At 35.1% G+C, this 24517-nt stretch overlaps 1 protein-coding gene and 1 long non-coding RNA gene across 4 annotated transcripts in view; both read left to right on the forward strand.

Moving 5' to 3' along the window:
• Window positions 1–23367, forward strand: part of LOC123880154 (chromosome-associated kinesin KIF4A-like) — a 35276-nt gene extending 11909 nt beyond the window's left edge. The window contains exons 8-20 of one of the 3 annotated variants that reach the window (XM_045928111.1): window positions 10762–11296; window positions 13422–13610; window positions 13958–14131; window positions 14472–14675; window positions 15247–15401; window positions 16079–16227; window positions 16822–17066; window positions 17575–17700; window positions 18225–18395; window positions 18982–19215; window positions 20063–20233; window positions 20701–20750; window positions 20829–21255. In XM_045928111.1, coding sequence (XP_045784067.1) covers window positions 10762–11296; window positions 13422–13610; window positions 13958–14131; window positions 14472–14675; window positions 15247–15401; window positions 16079–16227; window positions 16822–17066; window positions 17575–17700; window positions 18225–18395; window positions 18982–19215; window positions 20063–20233; window positions 20701–20750; window positions 20829–20967 — 2542 coding nt within the window. In that variant the 3' untranslated portion in view covers window positions 20968–21255. Of the gene's footprint in view, window positions 1–10761; window positions 11297–13421; window positions 13611–13957; window positions 14132–14471; window positions 14676–15246; window positions 15402–16078; window positions 16228–16821; window positions 17067–17574; window positions 17701–18224; window positions 18396–18981; window positions 19216–20062; window positions 20234–20700; window positions 20751–20828; window positions 21256–23277 lie in introns of those variants that run through there. The other 2 variants (XM_045928112.1, XM_045928113.1) reach the window with 2 other exon arrangements.
• Window positions 1–24517, forward strand: part of LOC123880211 — a 140015-nt gene that overhangs the window by 96483 nt on the left and 19015 nt on the right. The window lies entirely within an intron of this gene.

The following is a 24517-nucleotide window of genomic DNA, read 5'->3' on the forward strand; positions in this document are numbered from 1 at the left end:
AAATGATTGAAAAAGGTATACGAGGTGGTCTAGCTCAGTGTTCTTTAAGGTATGCTAAAGCTAACAATAAATATATGTCTGACTATGATATCAACAAATCAAGTAGCTTTTTGGTATATTTAGACTGTGTGAACCTGTATGGTTATGCAATGATGATGAAACTTCCTACAAGTAATTTTAAATTTTTGAACAAAGACCAAATTGAGACTTTTGAAATTGATTCTCTTACTGTTGATAGTAACATTGGTTATATACTTGAAGTAGATCTTAGTTATCCATCTGAAATACATGACGCTCACTCAGATTTACCATTTGCTGCTGAAAAATTTACACCTTTTGGTCATAGAAATGCCAAGCTTATTGCAAATTTATACGACAAATGTTCCTATGTTATTCACTACATCCATTTAAAAGAATGTCTTAAAAACGGTCTAAAATTGTTAAAAATTCATAGAATTCTATCATTTGAACAAAAAGAATTTTTGAAACCATATATTGAATTGAATACCTCTTTGAGGCAAAAAGCAGAGTCTGAATTTGAAAAAGACTTTTTCAAAAAACAAAATAATGCTATTTTTGGTAAAACCATAGAAAATAAAAGAAAACAAGTAAATGTAAAACTTGTTAATACATGGACAGATAAGAATAATAAGACAAACAGGATTATTGGAGCAGAAAAGTATGTAAGTGCGCCTAACTTTAAATGTTTGTCGATATTTACAGATAATTTGGTTGCAATCCAATTAGAACAAACGAAATTAATTTTGGATAGACCAATTTATGTGGGGTTTACTGTTTTAGAGTTAGCTAAAACACATTTATATAACTTTCACTATTCTATAATGAAACCATTATATAAAGAAAATATTGAACTTTGTTATACTGATACTGATAGCTTACTATATCGCATTTATACTGATGATTTTTATTCAGACATGAAAAAGAATATTAAGTTTTTCGATACCAGCAATTTTAGCAATAAAAATGTTTACAATATCCCTCAAGCAAATATGAAAATTCCGGGGTTTTTTAAAGATGAGATGGGTGGAGATGTTATTGTTGAATTTGTTGGCTTACGAGCAAAATTGTATTGTATTGAATCACAAAAAACGTCTATTAAAAAGGCAAAAGGAGTGACAACATCTGTTACCAAAAGGTTGGATATAGATAAATACAAAAATGTGTTATACTACAATCAATCAGTCAGAAAGAATATGTGTGTTATTAGATCTAAAAATCATAATGTATATACCCAAAAAATTAATAAGTTAGTTTTAAATAGTGAAGATGATAAAAGACAAATTTTAAAGAAGCAATTTAAAACGTTGCCGTGGGGGCACTACAGTACAATTTTTTAGTTGTTAATTTGTACAAGATTTTATGTTATTCATTACTGTGCAATTTTGATTGTTCATGTATGCATGCAAATATTGAAATAAATATTTACTACTCATCATCACTGTCATTTTATTATTTTACCTTTTAGTTTTTTATTTTTATATTTATCGAGATCAATAACTTGAGTTATAGTGATATCATAGCAGGTGATAATGTTTGCTTACTGACCTTTACGTTTGTTTATATAGACCTTCAATTTCAACATTATATCCTTATCACCTTGGTCAAGAAATGAAAATGCAGTAAGCAAACATTAAGCAAAATTATAAAAACCTTTACATTGAAGGGAATCGAACCCTTGAAATATTTGAAAAAACTTGATTGTACTACCTAATATTTACATGGAATACGTTAATATTATTAGGTACTTAGTACAATCATAATGTTTTCAATTAATAGTTTAAAATTTAAAAAAACAATTTTATTCTTTTAACCACGTTTATTTCATAAATAATGAATTCATGCTACAGCTCCTTACTCTAAAAAACACTATTTTTATAAACAAAAAATATGATGATATTTAAAAATAAGCAAATTACATTTCAACAATAGTTCACATTTATATGGAGTGAGTAATTTTTGACATTATTTTACCTATCAAATTTTCTGTAGCATCCATAACTTCATCGTAATTATCCTTGACTACATACTGTGCACTAACACTAGGAGTATCACCATTTATATTTTCATCTTGTTCTCCTCCATTTAGTCCATAAATATTTATTTTTATTAAATGAAGCCGTCTTCCAGTTGCTTTGCGAATAACATAGGATGTTGATGTAGAAGTCGGGGGTGAAACAGGCTTCAATAGTGATAAACTGCATTTTTTCTTTTTTTTCATCTCCTTACTAGATGCTTGAACTGGTTCTGCTGCTTGTTTTTGAGCTAAATCCTCGCAAAGTCTCTGAAATTCAGTTTCCGCGAACCCGTTTACATCTTGTGCGTAGTAAAAAGGATTTGTTAGATTTTCGTTGGGTAAGATAGGAGTCGACATAATTCTGAAACAAAAAGAAAAATAATTAATAAATAACGGTAAAAAAATACATGCTTTATTAAAAGTCAGCACATTGTTATAAAATAATTATAATAACTTACCAAGTAAAATACTCGATATTTATTATGATAAAATTATGAGCGCGGCTACTGTTTTCTTCGGGAGCTGTAGCAGGAATGAAGCTTTAATAAATAATAATTAATCTAATACTGTCTTGCGATCTAAAACGATGTAATTTGAGCAAAACGAAAACATAATGCTTTAGTGACACAGCATCACATTCCAAGTTTTTCCCGAGAGCTGTAACAGGAATGAACATGCATCGATAGTAAAATCTTATATAATCTTGTATTCTCAAATGGGTAATTTGAGCAAAGTGAAAACAAATCTTTAGTGACACAGCAACGCATTCCGAGTTTACACGTGTATGGTGTCATTTCTTTAAATTGGTTATTAACATTATGTTACATTTTAGTTATAAAATTATATAGAATATAATGTGAAGACTTTATAACAGGATTTTATCTTTTTTAACAGAAAACACAATGAAGTTGATCAAACAACCAGTAACATTGGAAATTAACAATTTAAATATAGAAGCGTCATCAATCCAAAAAAGGCATAGTTTGCTATTGCCCGATACGATTCGCTGTATAATATGTGGACCGTCAAATTGTGGCAAAACAAACACAATGTTAAGCTTATTACTACATCAAAATGGTCTCAAGTTTCAAAATGTTTACCTATATTCTAAAACAACATTTCAACCAAAATATTGTTTTTTGAATAAAGTTTTAAGCATGGTTCCAGCTGTTAAGCTCTTTACCTTCAAAGATGATAAAGAGGTTATTCCTCCTACTGAAGCCTTGAAAAATTCTGTATTTATTTTTGATGATGTTACTTGCGAGAACCAAGTAAATATCCGAGATTATTTTTCAATGGGTAGACATAAGAACATCGACTGTTTTTATTTGACTCAAACATATTCTAAGATACCAAAACAATTAATTCGAGATAACGTAAATTTTTTAATAATTTTTAAACAAGATGATATAAATTTGAAACACATCTATAACGAACATGTCAATTCTGACATGACTTGGTCAGACTTCAAAAAATTATGTTCAGATATATGGAAAGATCCATACACATGTTTAATAATTAACAAAGATTGTGAATTAAATAACGGTAGATATAGAAAATCTTTCGACGTTTTTGTAAAATTTTGAATGAAATTATTTAAACAGATTGTAATTTAAAATTAGTTTCATTTTAATTTTTACTACATAGTTCAATGGTTGTGTAAAATAATTAAAAAAAGAAATGGAAACAAGTTTGAAAAAAGAGTTAATTAAATCAGTAAAGGCTATTAAAAGTAAAGTAAAAAGATTACGTGATGAAGATGAAGAGTTAGAACTGAGGCGGAAAAAAATATTTAAACCACTGTCTGATCCTTTGAAAGCAATTGTTACACTAAGTAAATATGCTACAAACAAATCTTATCATGAAACTAATTGTAACAACGCAAGTGTTGAAAATAATCAATCGCCTGAAGTTCCAAATATAAACTCAAAACAAGATGGTGATATTGAAATTACTCACAACGATAATAACTTTGAAGAAAATCCGAAAAAACAAGAGGAAATGTCTGAACCTTTGGAATTTCTAAATGATGAAGTCAACATTTCCGAAACACTGGCAGACAATGATCTGTTTGGCGAGCAAAGCAATGTATCTATACCATTTGGTATACGTCGCATTAACAAAAAATTGATGATAGGAAATACCCCCGTCAAATTTTCAACTGTAGATGATATGTCTTCAAACAAATTAACTTTTATTACTATTGATGATAAAAGTTATGAACTAACTGCTGGTTTAATAGAACTTTTATTAAGAAATAAACCAAACTTGAATAAAGTAACTGAAAGTGATAAAATCACATATAAAGATATCTTAATTAGTACTAGTGCTCATAAAAGGGATTACAATCCTGCTAATCAAATTAAAGGTGACAAAGGAAAAAAATATTCTCAAATCATCAAACCATTATTTTATGAAAAGGATATGTGTGAAACAAACAAATTAAAGTACGGTGGTAGGCTACCAGTTTTAAAGAAATACAAAACTGATACTGATCTCATCTATTGGGATGATCCAAATGAGTTAATTGAAAGATTAAGATTGATTATTGCGTCCAGAGACGCTGGCAACACTAATCATGATAATGAAATTCTTTCGATTATTGAAGAGTTAAAAGAAGCGGGTATAATAAAAGAATAAAAGAAAGCACATTTATGGAGCGTGTTCAGTATTGATAAGCAGGTTGAACATGAAAGTTGATAAGTTTGGACATCATGTTAATAAGATGCGAAGAATGAAAGGAGTGTTATTAGAATGCGCTTTGAAGTGTACAAACAATAATTTGGATGCTCAGCATAAAAGAGTAAAAAATCTTGCGCAGCCGGTAGATTCTAACGATTGTGTTACAAAAGAATACGTTGATGTTTTGGCAGAGAATCTTTCAAAAAAAATATCATCAATTAATCAGTTTATTACAGAAATAAATATTAAAGTAAGTAATTTGATCGAAATCACCGAGGCTAGTAAAGTAAAACATGAGCAAAAACAGCGTCGTAAATGAAATACATAAAAATGCAAGAGTAAACTTTCCTCGTCGACATGTTGTCATGAGAGATATAGACGATTTATGGCAAGCTGACTTGATTGATATGAAATCTCTTTCGAAACAAAATTCAGGTTATAAATATATTTTAGTTGTAATTGATACATTCTCAAAATATGCTTGGGCATTTCCACTAAAGTTTAAAAATAAAGATCAGGTCTCTAAAGCGTTTGAATCTATATTAAAGAAAGGACGTATTCCAATAAACCTTCAAACAGATTTTGGAACTGAGTTTTACAACGAAAATTTTAAAAAGATAGTCAAAAAGTTTAACATCAATCATTATTCTACATATTCCACTAAAAAAGCTTCTATAGTTGAAAGACTTATAAGAACTTTAAAAAATAAAATGTATAAACAATTCAGTTTCCAAGGAAACTACACTTGGACTAAAGGTGTGCTAGAAGAAATAGTTGAAAATTATAACACCTCTAAACATAGAACGATCGGTTTATCTCCTAACGCAGTTAATGAAAATAATAAGAAACTTATACTTCAAAGATTTAATGTAGGAAAACAGTTAAAAATCCTTAAGAAGAGAAATTTAAAAGTTGGAGATTTTGTGCGGATTAGTAAGTATAAAGGTGTTTTTGAAAAAGGTTACACTCCTAATTGGTCCACCGAAATATTCCGTATTAAAAAAGTACAGAAAACGAATCCTGTTACTTACCTTATAGAAGATGCTAAACATCAGCCAATTTTGGGCTCATTTTATGCAGAAGAACTTCAAAAAACAGAAAATCCTAATGTCTATCTTATTGAAAAAGTTTTAAAAAGAAAAGGAAACAAGATATTTGTAAAGTGGTTAGGATTTCCATCGAGTGAAAATAGTTGGATAGATAGAACGAATATTTTATAACTAACTAGTTCCCAATTTATTTATTGTTATTTAAGTGATAGTATAGTTATTTTACATTCATTGTAATAAAAGTAATGAAAGAGAGCAGTATTCTCAATTGGTTTATAAATCATTTACCATTTGAACTTCATCTACCTGGATATAATTACTGTGGTGCTGGTACAAAATTGTATAAAAGGCTTGCACGGGGAGATCAAGGTGTAAATAAATTGGATGAATATTGTAAACAACACGATATTGCATACGACTTGTCAACTTCATTAAGTGATCGTCATAAGGCTGATAAAATATTGATGAAAAGGGCTAAGCAACGTGCTTTAGCATCTGATGCAACTTTGGGAGAAAAGATAGCAGCAAATTTAGTTAATAAAGCTATGATAGCTAAATTGTATACCGGGTCGGGACTGACTAGTAAAGCCAACAATTCTAAAACAGTGTCGCCAAAAAAATCCGCTTCAGGCACTGGTTTGAAAAAACACTTTAAACATGTTGTTGCTCATGCAAAAAAGCATGTGCAAAAAATGAAACCCAAATGTAAGAAAATGGCTATAGAATTAGCCATAGCAGCGGCTAAAGAATTGACTAAAGACTCGTCAATAAAACTTCCTCGAATTATACCAATTCCAAAAACTGGTGGAGTACTTCCTTTGATACCTATTTTTGCCGGATTATCTGCTGCGGGTAGCTTAGCTGGTGGTGCTGCAGGAATCGCTAAAGTTATAAATGATTTGAAAGACGCTAAAAAACGTTTTACAGAATTAAAGAGGCATCATGAAAAAATGGAAACCCTCCATATAGGCAAAGGTTTACATATCAAACCGCATAGAGGTAGTTTAGGAATTTACATTTCAAATGAAAAAAACTAAGAGAAAGGCTACCCAAACGAGCGCTCACCAATATCGACATCATCAACCATTCGCAAGACATTCCTTACTTTCGAGGGGTGTTTATGAGAGATGAGATGCCAAAACATCCTTTTCGAAAAGAATGTGGTATAGTTAATTTGGATAGCTCCAATAATCCTGGCTCTCATTGGGTAGCCTATGCAAAAGTAAATAATGAAATTCAATACTTTGACAGCTATGGAAATTTAAAACCACCTAAAGAGTTAATTCAATATTTAGGAACTGGTATGAGTTATAATTACAAAAATTTTCAAGGTAGTCATCCTTATAACTGCGGTCATCTATGTATAAAGTTTTTAAGAAGTTTTTGGAATACACAAAATAAAATGTATAAATAGTTCAGTAAAATCAGTAAATATTTAGTTTACGATCATGTCTGTAACAATCACTATTACCGGGCACAAATCTGTGTTGGAATCATTTTTTCAACCTCCTCTTATTCTCGATGGTGAATATGAATGCGGTTTATTATATTTTTCTGCTCTGAACTCAATACCAAACATAAATCATAGCAATAACATATTTGCATATGGTGATGAATGTAAATATTTAAAAATTCCATATGGTACTTATGATTTATATGACATAAGAGAATATCTTGCGAGTAAGTTAGACAACTGTGAAATTGAAATAAAACCAAATAATAATACTTTAACATGCTCGCTTTTTTGTTCCAAAACTGTACATTTTGACGTAGAAAACAGTTTAGGACGCTTACTTGGTTTCCCAAATGTAAAACTTGAAGCAAATAAATGGCATGAGTCTGTTAATCCAGTTAACATTCTTCCCTTGTCTGTCATCAGGATCGAATGTGATCTTATATTCGGATCATTTAATAATGGGTTTGCATCACATATTATTCATGAATTTATTCCTAACGTTCCTCCAGGATATCGATATATAGAAATTCCAAAAAATATTATTTATCTTCCTGTTAATAAGAGTAATATATCATCCGTAACTGTTAAAATCATTGACGAAAACGGTAACAATATTGATTTTAGAGAAGAAAATATCCAACTGAGACTTCATTTACGTAGAGCAAAATGATAGTGTTTAATAAAACACTTGGATATGAGGTGAAAAGAATCAATCATTTGCCTGCTACTAGAGCGCGTACACGTATTAAAGCAAATCGTAATATTGTAACAAAAAGAAACAAAGATTTTCTCCGATCACTCGGATTCAAAGTATGAATATTCTAAATATTAATAACACCCCAGTATTCGATAATTCTATCGAAAGTTATGAGATCCACACGTACAATCCATACAATAACAGCTTTAAAGAAAATGATGAAATTCGCATTCCAATACATCAGCAAGACATATACATATTACCATGTAATAGTTCAATTTATGTTGAAGGCTTTGCCACAGTGACTGGAAAAGATCAATCGGGGAAAGAAATAAAGAAACCTGTAAATTTTACTAATAACCCTGTTATGTTTCTATTTCAAGACATAAGGTATGAAATGAACGGTATTGAAATAGATCGCGTAAGAAACCCTGGAATAACCACAACATTAAAATCATACATATCGATGAATGAGGGGGATAGCAAAGTCGCAGCATTGTGGGGTTGGCAAATGGATGGTTTTAAAATGACAGAGGGATATTTTAATGCTGTTATACCATTGAATAAAATAATGGGATTTGCCGAGGATTATAATAAAATTATTATAAACTGTAAACATGAACTTATTCTGAATAGAAGTAATAGTAATTTAAATAGTGTAACAATTCACAAGGATGATAATATAGATATAGAAGTACGAACAATTCAGTGGCGTGTGCCGCATATAAAAGTTTCGGATCGTGAAAGACTCTCACTACTTAAGTATTTAGAAAAAGACAAACCTATTCAAATAGCATTCAGAAATTGGGATTTATATGAATATCCTTTACTTCCTAAAACTACAAAACATTCGTGGTCAATTAAAACTACTTCTCAACTTGAAAAGCCTCGATATGTTATTTTTGGTCTACAAACTAATAGGAAAAACAGTAAGACTAATGATAGTTCTATATTTGATCATTGCAAATTAACGAATGTAACACTGTTTTTAAATTCACAGTATTACCCATACGATTCACTTAATTTGAAATTTGATGAAAATAAATACAGTATATTATACGAAATGTACACTCAATTTCGTCAGTCTTATTATAATCTTCCTGTTGACCCGTTGTTTGATCTGATCACATTTAAAGAAAAGGCACCACTGTTTGTAATTGACTGTTCAAGACAAAACGAGAATTTAAAGACAGGACCTGTAGACGTACGTTTGGAAATTGAAAGTTCGCAAGATATCCCGGATAAAACATCAGCATATTGTCTTATAATAAACGATCGCCTCTTTGAATATAAACCCTTAAGTAATATTGTTCGCAAGTTGTCATGAGTGTCATCATTGATGTACAAGGATTCAAGACGGATTCCAATGAGTTTATAGTAAAAGAAATAGCTATATTGTGTAATAACCATATCCAGACTTATTTAATCAGGCCACCATACCCATTTTATAATTTAACGAAAACGGAAAGAAAACAAGTTTGTTGGATAGAAAAAAACAGAGGAATACATTGGAAAGAAGGTTTTATTTCATACTTAAACTACAAAGATTATGTAAACATGAATAATTATTTAAATAATAAACGTGTTTATGCTAAAGGTGTAGAAAAAGTGCAGTGGATATCGAAAATGTTTGGTTGCGATAGTGTTTATAATTTGGAAGATAAATCTTGCCCTAGCTTATTAAGTTTGTATGAACAATACGAAACGAATAGTGATGTGTTTAGTTGTTTATACCATCCTTCAATATGTGCATTAAAAAACGTGCTTGTTTTAAGAAAATGGTGTCTCGATAATAAAATTTTCTAAAAAAATATATATCTAGTAGTTTTTATTTACTTTCCTTTTGTTAAGGGTTGATTAGTAATATAAGTATGACTAGCAAAGTATAGTCAATATTTTTATTAGTTGTTGATTAATACGACTTTAGTTTATTCATGTACATGGTCTAAGAAAGTCATTCCTTTTCAAAAACTCAAAGTAATCATCATAATTATAAACAAATAAAAATGATATTAAAAGTTAATGATTTAGTTGACGTTGTTATTGTAAAATGGAATTTGTGTGGGCTGCATCATGTACATATATTAAACTATAAGGAATACGATGGTATTCTGATATCAACGATCTCAAAGAAATCCAACATTTATTATCAAGGTCTTAAAGTTTCCGCACGCGTATTAAGAATAAATAATAAGTATGTTGACTTGATACCATCAGCTGATTAATGTGTAACTAAAACCGTCTGATTTTCATAAATAACCTTATAAAGCTGAGTCATTAGGATTTATCTGAAATTGACACATTAAAAGTAATTTGTTGAACGATTTAAAATAAACGATTACTTATATAAATCCAAATAATTCTAAAATGAGATGTCAATAGCGATGTAGGCTATCCAAGAATAATATCACCATTGAATCATCTTCGAGGAGTTTGTGACAACCTGATCATTCTCTTGTTACTGATTATATTTAACATCGATCGTGAAATTGGAAGTTGTAGCTCACGTCTATACGATGCGCGGCGCGGTGCAGCTACACCGCTAGACGCGCCGCGCTTTATCTAGAGACGTGAGCTACAACTCCCAATTTTACCCTACTGCGGATCGTGCTAGACGCATCCGTAACAAACTTATTATTATCAACCAGGACATTAGTGGCTGAGATTCTTAGGGAAGAGATAGTTACAAACAAGATACTACTCTTAAAAATACCACTTCAGATGAATGGTTCATCTTCATCTATAAGCTTTCAAATTACGGTAGATAAAACTTTATTCAGTGACCCACTCCAATTTGTTTTTAGGATTCCTTTGTTTCACATTAACCTCTCGTTCTGCACAGATTGAACAAATTAGTGAATGACCTCAGGCTTCAACTAGTTGGGAAAATACCCACAACCAGTTATGCAGATGCAGCTTCTAACGAGCAGTTACAGGAACAACTCGAAGCAGAAAGAGCAAAATATGCAGAGCTACTCAAGAAGCATAAACAAGTGACCCAACACCTTAGGAACATGTTAACAGAAAACACAAATTTCTGTGAAAAGGCTCTGCTGGCAGAAACGGCCAAGGACAAAATAGAACAGAAATTAAATGTGTTGAGAGAACACTGCAATCAAATTATAGAAAACTTGAGTACCACAGATGCAATTCAAGATGATAACAGTCAGAAAACCCATGTTATGGACTACCTTAAACATATCAAAACTTGTATGGAAGACTTGCAGTCGGTTAATAGCAAGATGGAGGAAGAATTAATTGATCACGAGATAAAGTTGTCGTTTATTAAGAGTGAAGATGGTGAGAAATCTGAGGAAGTTGAGGAGCTGAATGACGACCAGGCGGTTATGGAGGAGGAAAAAAGAGCTATGGGACAGGTAAATAATATACATAATAGAAGAGATTTGACTGACTGACCATCATCATACAGCCAAAACTGTTCAACATCCAAATATAAGATGTTCCATGTTTTCTTTATCATGTAGACCCCCATTCAGTAAGGATTCATTCAATAACTGAACTGCGCTATAGCCATTAAAGCATCCGTAGTGCAAGCTATGAGAGCACATAACATAGAAATGATGGACGGCAACACATATCTGTCGCGATTTGTGCACTAATCTACACTTAGAGGTGATCGATCTATTATGTGCAACGTGCACTAGTCACAGTCGCGATTTATCATGTGCACTTGTAGTTCTAGTTCCTTCTATGAAAGATTGCTTCTGTTTTTTTTATTCTTATATTTTTAAGGATCTTTAGGTCACCTTTAAAGGTGACCTATATGCCAGCCCCATCATTACAAACTTGCTTCTACTTTAAGGTCGCGCTTAACCAAGAACTGCAAGAGCTCAACCGTGCTATAGCCATCAAGGCATCTATAGTGCAAGCTATGAGAGCACATAACATAGAAATGATGGACGGCAACACATATCTGTCGCGATTTGTGCACTAATCTACACTTAGAGGTGATCGATCTATTATGTGCAACGTGCACTAGTCACAGTCGCGATTTATCATGTGCACTTGTAGTTCTAGTTCCTTCTATGAAAGATTGCTTCTGTTTTTTTTATTCTTATATTTTTAAGGATCTTTAGGTCACCTTTAAAGGTGACCTATATGCCAGCCCCATCATTACAAACTTGCTTCTACTTTAAGGTCGCGCTTAACCAAAAACTGCAAGAGCTCAACCGTGCTATAGCCATCAAGGCATCTATAGTGCAAGCTATGAGAGCACATAACATAGAAATGATGGACGGCAACACATATCTGTCGCGATTTGTGCACTAATCTACACTTAGAGGTGATCGATCTATTATGTGCAACGTGCACTAGTCACAGTCGCGATTTATCATGTGCACTTGTAGTTCTAGTTCCTTCTATGAAAGATTGCTGCTGCTTTTTTTTATTCTGATATTTTTAAGGATCTTTAGGTCACCTTCAAAGGTGACCTATATGCCAGCCCCATCATTACAAACTTGCTTCTACTTTAAGGTCGCGCTTAACCAAGAACTGCAAGAGCTCAACCGTGCTATAGCCATCAAGGCATCTATAGTGCAAGCTATGAGAGCACATAACATAGAAATGATGGACGGCAACACATATCTGTCGCGATTTGTGCACTAATCTACACTTAGAGGTGATCGATCTATTATGTGCAACGTGCACTAGTCACAGTCGCGATTTATCATGTGCACTTGTAGTTCTAGTTCCTTCTATGAAAGATTGCTGCTGCTTTTTTTTATTCTGATATTTTTAAGGATCTTTAGGTCACCTTCAAAGGTGACCTATATGCCAGCCCCATCATTACAAACTTGCTTCTACTTTAAGGTCGCGCTTAACCAAGAACTGCAAGAGCTCAACCGTGCTATAGCCATCAAGGCATCTATAGTGCAAGCTATGAGAGCACATAACATAGAAATGATGGACGGCAACACATATCTGTCGCGATTTGTGCACTAATCTACACTTAGAGGTGATCGATCTATTATGTGCAACGTGCACTAGTCACAGTCGCGATTTATCATGTGCACTTGTAGTTCTAGTTCCTTCTATGAAAGATTGCTGCTGCTTTTTTTTATTCTGATATTTTTAAGGATCTTTAGGTCACCTTCAAAGGTGACCTATATGCCAGCCCCATCATTACAAACTTGCTTCTACTTTAAGGTCGCGCTTAACCAAGAACTGCAAGAGCTCAACCGTGCTATAGCCATCAAGGCATCTATAGTGCAAGCTATGAGAGCACATAACATAGAAATGATGGACGGCAACACATATCTGTCGCGATTTGTGCACTAATCTACACTTAGAGGTGATCGATCTATTATGTGCAACGTGCACTAGTCACAGTCTCGATTTATCATGTGCACTTGTAGTTCTAGTTCCTTCTATGAAAGATTGCTTCTGCTTTTTTTTATTCTGATATTTTTAAGGATCTTTAGGTCACCTTTAAAGGTGACCTATATGCCAGCCCCATCATTACAAACTTGCTTCTACTTTAAGATCGCGCTTAGCCAAGAACTGCAAGAGCTCAACCATGCTATAGCCGTCAAGGCATCTATAGTGCAAGCTATGAGAAAAGATAACATAGAAATGATGGACAGCTACAACAACCTGCAAGAGAATGAAGAGAGGATCTCACAGTTGGAGAAAGAGAAGGAGCAACTCATGCAGCAATTAAAGCAGACTAAGGTTGGTACTTATAACACTTAATATTGTAAAGGCGAAAGTTTGTGTGTATGTGTGTGTGTGTATGTTTGTTACTCCTTCACGCAAAAACTACTAGACGGAGTTGGCTGAAATTTGGAATGGAGATAGATAATATCCTGGATTAGCTCATAGGCTAGTTTTTATCCCGGAAAATCAAAGAGTTCCCACGGGATTTCGAAAAACCTAAATCCACGCAGGTGAAGTCGCGGGCATCGGCTAGTCAGAAATAGAATTTCCACGCCAGTGTTTTGCTTTTTTCGTGCAATAACAAGTGTAGCTGTTCGCCAGCTCTTCAATTGCTCGTTTACAAAATATTCTTATGTCTCTAGAAGAAAGACCCATCACATGACGAACGCCGCAACAAAGTCTCGGAACTGGAGTCTCAGATATCAGAGCTGAAGAAGAAGTGCCAACAACAAGCCAACATCATCAAGATGAAGGAGAAGAACGAGAGCAAGATTAAAGCCTTGAATGCTGAGCTGATAGCCATGAAAGCTACTAAGGTATGGCTTAGTAATAGAATTAGAAAATCTTCATGACAGGCAAATCGATGAATCTATTGATATAGAATAGTAGGGCAGGTTTTTACTAAAATGAAAACAGAAAAAAAAAACAACACCTAAGCAATAAGACTTATTTGAAATAAGGTCAAACTATTATTTTTGCTTTTGAAGTTATTATTACAATTCCTGTAGACACTCATATCGCTGTATGAATCCTAGCAGTATGGTTCTTCTCATTTCTAATTTGATCACGTAAAAAAACTTCGAGCATAGCTCTGTCCATCGCCCATTGAGTTATTTGCTTTCTTATGAGACAAATAAGCTTATGAATCTCTTCCAGGTCAAAATAATTTGTCAATTGCGAGAAGAAAGTCAGAAGTTCCGTAAATGGAAGGCGGACAACGAGCGCGCGGTGCTGCGCCTGCTCAACGAGGACCGCAAGCGCGCCACCGCCATGGCCAAGATGGAGTCGCTGCACGCCAAGCAGCAGAACGTACTCAAGCGCAAGATGGAGGAGGCCGTCGCCGTCAACAAGCGACTGAAGGTTAGTTATTTGAGTAGTATAATAGACCCATGTTGTTCAAAACACATCCTAAAAAACCAGGAAATGGAACAACTGCTGGCCATACCCTATCAAATTGGAAAGACTCAATTGGCACAGTTTCTGTTGGACACCTAATGAAAATGATCGAGATTAGCCATGCGCATTTTGTAATAAAATTATTGATCAAATCCTGATCTATCTTAAATATCCCGATTAAGTATCCAGTCGCGAAGTTGATGATAACACACAGGAAAAAGATAGCTGAATCCAACATAATTGGAAAGACTTAATTGGCATGGCTAGGTCCATAATTTGAGATGGCGAAAAGGAAAACATTGCACATTGCAAAAACTCTGGGAACCCAGAAAAAGCCTAGAGAAAATAGCTACATTGGCATGATCAGATCAGCATCCGCACTTGGCAAGAATCCGATTCGCATGAATGGAGTAGCATATGGTTCGTGAGTCACAAGATTCTTTTAGTTTTTGAGTACTAAGTCAGCAAATACGTAATGTATTGAGAACCCCGTCTTCCTTGTAAATGTAGATAACACTTTTTCTCTACTTTTTAGGAAGCTTTAGATAGACAAAAGACGACAGCGATGAAACGCAACGCCAAGGGCAATCTGAAAGCCGGCGCCGTACAACAATACATCGAACAAGAGCTTGAAGTACATGTCAGCATTATTGAAGCGGAGAAATCCTTATATGAACTTATGGAGTATAGGTAAAATATTAAAACCCATATTTATCAAATAATTTTAATAAATTGTCTTGATCTTTAGGCGTCTTAAATAAATAACATGTATATTATATAATATAACATAATATCTATAAAGCTTTCTTCATGAATACTTTCTATCTTTGTTGTACTTATTTTCTCTTTACAATCTCTCCCACTGCCAAGGGTCACTGGTAGAGCTAAGTGCTTCTCTGTCCACTTTTTCTTTCTTTTTCTCTTTATTGTTACAATTTTCTGGTACAAATTAATTAAAAAAAAATCCTCACCCTTTTTGGTTGTGGACTGTATGGTTCATCCAGGTGAATCTCTGTAAAAACCATATAAGCCATTATATGGTTACTAGATGGTCGATATGGCTCTATATATTTAATATTATATTGAATGAATGAATATACTTTTATTGTACACCACAAAATTAGTACAGAAAAACACATACAAAGCACAACAAAATACAGGTACAATTTGGCGGCCTTATCGCTACCTGGCGATCTCTTCCAGGCAACCAAATTAATATGTTGATCAAAACTCATCTGATACTTGTTACTTACTGATAATAATTACTGGTACTGATCAGTAATACTTTGAAGGAAATGAGCTATTGATACTCCATACCCCAAAAGTTTAATATGTTAAAGTTTTTTAAAATACTGTTTTATTATTAGGGCATTGATAACAAAGCAGATAGAGACTCTTCACAACAAATCGGAAGACGAGGCCACCAGAGAGAAGATCGCTGAGCTAGAGGTCGACCTCGCACTACGCAAGGCGCAGATTTCAGACCTGCAACAGAAGATTCTGACTGCTGATCAAGGTAACTTGGCTAATTTTTTTTTTATTATGATACAATCACCCTTCACTGTGATCTCACCTGATGGTAAGTGATACTCAGTTTTTCTTCATAGTGAGGAAATATCTGGGGTTTTTTTCCTCAACATCATCATCATCAACCCACTACCAGCTCATTACTGAACATTGGTCTCAGAAGGGGTTGGCCATACAATCTACCATGCTGGCCAAGTATGGATTGGCAGACTTGAGAAAATTATAGAGAATTATCAGGCATGCAGGTTTCCTCGCTATGTTTTCCTTATTATGTTTACCATTATACCCAGCAACCTCTACCTTTTATAAAATTCAGTTCACTAAACCTGACCCAAATGTTCACTAAACATTTTTCAAGTAATTTCTTTGAAAAATGTTGAGTGCATAAAAATCTAATTCTATAAAAAAATCATGTCCCCAGGGAATAGGGATGCACTATAAAAAGGATGTTAAAAATTGAAAACATTATAATATTCTAAATCTGTGTTAATGAAGTTGAGTCAAGTATTTTTCAATAGGTTTAAATCGAACCAATTGAAACCAATCAATTGAATTTAATTTCAATTGAATCTTTAAATTGCAGAAAACAAATCCCGCACGCAATGGGACAATATACAGTCGATTCGCGAAGCCAAAATCGCTCTCAAGTGCTTATTCGACCTGTTGGTGGAAGCGAAACGGGATCTGAGCAATCAGAGCGAGAAAGCCTTTCAAGCGCGGTACGAAGAAATCAAGGAGTCGTATGACAGGCTGAAGATGGAGTATGACAGCTGTAAGACAGAATACGAACAGCGGTTGGCTTCAATGAAATCGGACAAAGACCAGACGGTATGTTTTGGTGCTGTAACTGTGCGTCCACACACTGCTCTACTCGCGCAATTAATCGCGACGCGCCGCACTAGGTCGTTTGCCTTTGCAACGCGATGGACGTCGAAACTCTGGCAGCGTGCGCGCATTTGCATACTTACCGACAAAATAGGGAGCGATGGGCATGAACGAGGAGCATGCGAGTAACGCGACCACACTACGTCTCTGCCTCCCTTCCTCGCTTCTTCCCATGCCACACGGGCAGTGTGTGGGGTAAGATGATACGACTTGAAATCGTATTACTCTGATTATTATTATTTATTGTAAATACAGATGCTCCCGGCTGTACTCACGTGGTTAGTCGATCTATGTCGGACCAGTTTGAACCCATCCGGGATCTTTTTTCACAGGGCCTCGGCTCACAACGCGTCGCGGTAGAGACCAAGCTGCGAGCTGAGTCCTTGTAAAAAAAGACTCTGTATGTAATATTACTATGTGCCTATAGTATCAATTTCCATTTTATTTTCAGATAAGTGATTTAGTAGCCCTACAGAGAGGTCTGGTAGGGCGCAGTGACCGCAGCGAGGCGTGCAAGCATCTGCAGAATATGATCAAGGTGCAGCAAGAGAGGCTTGAGCAGGTCGAGCAGGAGAATGTGAGTCATCATTTCATATAAAAAGAGAAACTGAATGATTGAAGTATCAACGTCGTGTAAAGTGCAATTTCCGAGGTTTTAATTACGAAAATGATCTCCCATTTCAAAAATTGCAAAGTTTTAGGGTTCCTTACCTCATAAGCAAAAAAGGAATCCTTATAGAATCACTTATAGGATGGATACTCGTCTGTCTGTCGTGTCTGTCAAGACAAAGGACTCAAAACCATCATGAAAAGCAGGTAAGCATGCATTATAGCCAAAGTAAAGGAAAAAAATTCTAAAACTGTGCATTTGTGGTTACGTTACAAAAAAAATGTGTTCACAAACAGATATAATTAGTTTACAAAATCACATCATAGATGGCGCTATCTGACATTAGCACACAATAGACTGCTGAGAGAATATATCCGACTCATATAATATGACCGAATTTTTACATGCATAAAGGTGTCACTAATTCATTTCAGCAGTTCACACCTTTTTCGCCTATCACAACACCAATCATTGTTATTTTTTTTTTACAGGAAAGGTTAATATACGAGTTAGAGGAGATTAGGAACGTCACGATACGCCGCAAGAAAGACATTAAGCGTGACGTCGGGAATCGAGTAGAATTCTCGCCTTCTGACGAGGAGAAAGAGGACGAGGACAAAAACAAGGACTGGAGGAAGACGCCTTTGTTCAATCGAATACAGGTATTACATTTCTTTTAATGAATTATTATGAAATAGATTAAAAATAATGCAAAGCCGTGTCACTGATGTACAAATTATATTTAACGAAATAGCTGACGCCGCGACTTCGTCTGCGTGGATTTAGGTTTTCAAAATCCCGTAGGAACTTTTTAATTTTTCGGGATAAAAGTAGCCTATGTGTTAATCCAGGGTATCTCTATCTCCTTTCCAAATTTCAGCCAAATCCGTTTAGTAGTTTTTGCGTGACATACATACATACACACAATTTTTCGCCTTTATAATATTAGTGTGATTTTTGATTATACATAGACAGCGTAATCGTAACTTTGTGACATATTTTGTTAAGAAATCTTTTAAGGTTGTCATTTCGAAGTTTTTCAGGGTTCTGATTCCGATAATGATATTAATTTGGAAATCCAACATAGCCGTCGTATTATTATTAGTTTTTTTGTAAAAATTTATATGAGTGGACGTATATAACTTATCTTGTATAAAAATTTCTTATATACGTTTTTTTATTAAGTTAATGATTTAGTGTTTAACCATGCTATACAGCAGACATTATTATGGTGTATTATGTCAACAGGCACAACGCTCCCATCTAACGAAGATCTTTACACAACCCGACACGACTATCCGACAACTAGCCGTGAAGCGCGGCAGCGACGGCGCGCCGCATTGCACGTGCCGCGGACAGTGCTCCACCAAGATGTGTGTCTGCGTCAAGTCTAACAAGCCGTGCGACGCGACTTGTCGCTGCCAGCCGCTACAATGCGTGAACCAGCGCACGTCGTTCGACGCTGAGGACAAGGAGAACAATGTGAGTGTCTCGTCGTCCCCTTAGCGTCACTGGCGACACGTCGACTCGCGCCGTGAAGTGCGGCATCGCTGCCGCGCTGACAGAGAGACAGACCGTTCCATAATGCCAATAATATGGGAGTGACTTCTGAGGTTTTTCGGGGGTGCCTATCCCACAAATGATGTCCATTTTGAAATCCAAGATGGCCGGGTCGAATTTTTTAGGGTTCCGTACCTGAAAAAGAAAAACGGAACCCTTATAGGATCACTTTGTTGTTTGTCTGTCTGTCTGTCCGTCTGTCGCAACTGTCAAAAAACCCTATTTCCCGTTGACCAAGAATCATGAAATTTGGCAGGTAGGTAGATCTTATAGCACAAGTAAAGTGAAAAATACGAAAACCGTGAATTTGTGGTTACATAACCAAAAAATCAAGTGGGGTATCATATGAAAGGGCTTTACCTGCACATTCTAAAACAGGTTTATTTTTATTTTTTTGCATAATAGTTTTTGAATTATCGTGCAAAATGTCGAAAAAATACCCAAGTACGGAACTCTCGGTGCGCGACTCCGACTCGCACTTAGCTGGTTTTTTAATTGATACGAGTGTCATTTTCGATATTTTTCGGAATGCTGAATAAATTAATGTGTCATGACTCATGATCACACTAATATTTAAAAGGAAAAAGTTTGTGTGTGTGTGTGTGTGTGTGCGTGTGCGTGTGCGTGTGCTGTGTCTGAGAGAATATATCCGACTCATATAAAATGACGGAATTTTTACATGCATAAAGGTGTCACTAATTCATTTCAGCAGTTCACACCTTTTTCGCCCATCACAACACCAATCATTGTTATTTTTTTTTTTTTACAGGAAAGGTTAATATACGAGTTAGAGGAGATTAGGAACGTCACGATACGCCGCAAGAAAGACATTAAGCGTGACGTCGGGAATCGAGTAGAATTCTCGCCTTCTGACGAGGAGAAAGAGGACGAGGACAAAAACAAGGACGAGAGGAAGACGCCTTTGTTCAAACAAATACAGGTATTACATTTCTTTTAATGAATTATTATGAAACATTACATTACACGTGCGTGCGTGCGTGCGTGCGTGCGTGCGTGCGTGCGTGCGTGCGTGCGTGCGTGCGTGCGTGCGTGCGTACGTGCGTGCGTGCGTGCGTGTCTGTCTGTGTGTCTGTGTGTGTGTGTGTGTGTGTGTGTGTGTGTGTGTGTGTGTGTGTGTGTGTGTGTGTGTGTGTGTGTGTGTGTGTGTGTGTGTGTGTGTGTTTGTTACTCCTTCACGCAAAAACTACTGGACGGATTGGGCTGAAATTTGAGAATGGAGGTAGATTATACCCTGGATTAGCACTAGCCTACTTTTTATCCCGGAAAATCAAAGAGTTCCCACGGGAATTTCAAAAAACCTACATCCACGCGAACGAAGTCGCGGGCTTCAGCTAGAGTAACATAACTATAACATCAAAATAATTTTTTTTATTGCTTTAATTCCAGCCGTCCAGCACTACAACAGAAACTTCCGCGATTCCCATCTCTGACAAACGGTAAGACAGTTTATTTGGTAAAAAAAATATAATTTATACTACAAAATCAAAAGTAGTAAATTATATAAAAATATTCAGACTTGACTCGTCGCAGGAACTAAGCGAAGCATCGCTAAAAGAGATAACGTTAGAAGAAAATCCAAAGGAATTTGTTGAGCAAAACATTACTCCAAAGCGAAATCAACGTTCATTGCTCCCATTGTCGGATAGGAATTAAAAAGGAGTGGACAAAAGCAGACTTGGATGTTAGCACTGCTATTATACCATACATGTGTGGCACTGATGTCTGGTTATTGCGCCAATAGCCAGACAATTCAGTCCAATACGGGATGGACGTTGCCCAGTACAATGTGCTCTCGAACGTCTTCAAGTTCCTTATGCGAGAGGTTACGCTCTGTGAATACAGTTTTGCGTACTATGCTCTTACTTAATGCAATTTTACATGTTAGGGGCATGAGACGGGCCTGCCCGCGAAATTCAAATTTAATTTGGTTTTTCGCAATTTGTAAACTAATGCGACAAAGTAGGCTTATGGTACTTTAATTGCGCCAGTGGCAGTATCATCCTCATAGGTTTATATAAACATCTTTACTTGAAAGGATCCAGTTAATGAAATTAGTTCGAGTATCGACTATAATTTCTTAAATTGGACCCTTTCACGTAAATTTTTTTATATAAACCTGTGAGGATGATACTGCAATTGCGAAAAACCAAATTAAATATGAATTTCGCGGGCAGACCCGTCGCATCCACCTTAATTAATTAATATGTTTCAAATTAAAAATTTAAATCTGGAGTGGAGACCGCGTACCGGTAAGCGCAGTGTGGGACGACCTCCAGCCCGCTGGACTGATGACCTGAAGAAGGTGGCGGGGAGCGGGTGGATGAGGAAGGCGAAGGACCGTGTTTGGTGGCGCGCTCTTGGAAAGGCCTATGTCCAGCAGTGGACGCTTACAGGCTGATGGATGGATGGATGGATGGAAATTAAAAATTACACTGAATCGTCGCTTAACTGGATTGGTGAACGAATTTATAGGTTTGAATTTGGCGTTCCAAGAAACAATCGAAACGAAACGGCGCCATTCGTTCCATCTCACTACCATACCACACAGGTATAGTGTGTAAGTGAGAGGGAATGATTAACGCCGCTATTTTCGATTCGTTTCTTTCGAGTTATATCCATTTTCGTAAAATAAAATCGGAAAAGAACGATTCGATTCACCTCAATTTTTTTTATAATATATTTTAAGGGATAACGAAAAATACAAGTTTTACAAAAACTTATCCGGGATTTGGCACATATTTAAGAGGAGGGAGACACTCTAAATTCTCTCGTAAGTGCATAGTTCTGCAAAACTTAAGTATGATATTTCATCAATCGATTATTATATTAGTAATATTTATTTAAAAAAAAAAATAGTTTTTCATGTTTTAGCTTATATTTGATTAGCATAGTCTTGCAGAACTAGATGCACTGTTATAATATAATAAGTGGCGTGCTTTACGCAAATAGATATATAGACTAGTTTTATTTGATTGTTGATTCATACCACAATTGTTTGTTAGTAATGTTAGTGTTTTTAGATGAATTGGTTGCTGTAGATTATATTGTGCTTGAGTTAAGCACTAGTCACACAAAACTACACTAAAGTTGTGCCTTTGATTTGTCTTTGTGTCTGCAATGCACAGTGTGGCTTGTTTCATACAAAACCAAAGGCGCGAAAAAATGCGCAAATCCTGTGTGACTAATGCTTAAAACGCTATGCACCCACTACCAAGGTATAAATGCAATCATCGTTTTGGTCATTGGTATTGCCTATATGTTAGCAAAAAAATAAGTCACTAACCTCTACTAATACAAGTACGCTGGATTTGCGATTGCTGGTCTGTTTTTGAAGCAATTTGATTTTCGCCATTTTGGCGTTGATAGCATCAGTAAGCGTCATGTGAGCCTACTCGAAGCTAAATGTTTGTGATAAAACATCTGTCAACATGAAGACTATTTGACACAGTGTCAAAATTAAGGGCGAGCTTACACATAAATCAAAAAATTTAAAATTTCAAGTGCTAAATTTACCATCATAGGAAAAACTTTCAGATAATTGAATACATGTTTAAAATAAACCAATTTTTCGTATTGACATTTAATGTATCATATTTAAAAAGACTATTTTGTGTATTGCGTGGCTGATTGAGTGATGTTTATTATTATTTTTATATTAGATCAAATCAATGGATTGTTACCAAAAGTATATAAATAGATTCGTCAAAAACAAAGTTTATTTTTACATAAATTTTTGAATGAAGCTATGCTTTATTTTGTACATTTTTTGGTTTTAGTGTAAGCGGGCCCTTAAATTCCGATACGCTCGGTGAGGCGTTTCGAATCAGCACGAAAAATAACTGTCATTTTGTATAGCACGCCTCTTCTAGCGTACTTGTAGAATGCCCATTTCAGTTTTATTAGTCCTTCTTACGAAACTAAATGCGGTTTATTAAAACGTTATTTTGTTTTTTTTTTTCACAGATGAATCTAACTCAACGTCGTATGTAAAAAAGAAGAAAACCTATTTTTTTTAAGACAAGCCAACTGCAGTGGAGTAACTAACTTATGGAATGGAATCTCAATTTTTCGTTTTTTACATTCAGGCATCAGAAATCATTACCATAGGCCATGGCCGAACCATAGTGATGATAGCGCACGCGAGCGTCCGTGAAATCGATGGAGCAGTGCAAATGCTCACGCATCCACTACTCGGCTCGAATGAATTTTACTATGTTTGCCTGATCGCAAAAAACATCTCGAACATTTTGCTAGTCAGTGTGTGTGTGAAATATGACATAAATTTTGTAAAATTATGAAATGTACCTAAATTATTTTTATTTATTTATTTATTTATTTTTGGTTTAATAATAATAATAATAAACATTTATTTCGGACTATTTCATCCATATAGTGTTAGTAACAGGGTCTTATGAACTATGTTAGTGATTAAATTAAATTAAATTAGATCAAATCAAGTCAAATGAAATCAAATTAAATTAAATCAAACCAATCAAATTAAATTAAATTAGATTAAATTAAATTAAAATAAATTAAATTCAACTAAACTAAATTACATTATTTTTAATTGTCAAATTAGGCTCAATTCATGTAGCTTCGGGACAACGGTAAGGACAACTCTGTCTTCCAAGCAGAGTGTGTAGGCATTACAACCGCAGCCATAGCAATGGCAAATAGACAGGTAAAAAACTTTAAGATTAACATTAACTCAGATAGCCAAGCTGTTCTCAAAGCTTTGGCTAAATTCTCGACAACCTCCGAACTCATACAAGACTGCCATAAGGCTCTGGAAACACTCGCCATGTCGAATGACATCACTCTACGGTGGGTCAAAGGACATGATGGGGACCAGGGAAACGAGGCAGCGGACGCATTAGCACGCAAGGCTACGACGCTGAAGGTGACAGGGCCACAGCCTATTGTACCCATACCCTTCAGTGAGTATAAAACTTGGTTGCATGAACTAACACTTAAAGAACATTCCCAATTATGGGCAACCGCAACTGACTGCAGGCAAGCCAAAGAGGCTTTCCCTAATATACAGGGTGGTCAAAAAGTCGTGGATCAAACGCAATAGGGAGATAGAGGAGGTCATTTCCAGCAAAAAAAAATTCTACAGCATGGCCATATTTAAATTGCCCTAAGAGTTATGAATATTTTTGGGTTTTTTAACGAAATACCAAATTCTCTTACAAATTCAAAT

This window comes from Maniola jurtina, chromosome Z, assembly GCF_905333055.1.
Source record: "Maniola jurtina chromosome Z, ilManJurt1.1, whole genome shotgun sequence".
NCBI lineage: Eukaryota > Metazoa > Arthropoda > Insecta > Lepidoptera > Nymphalidae > Maniola > Maniola jurtina.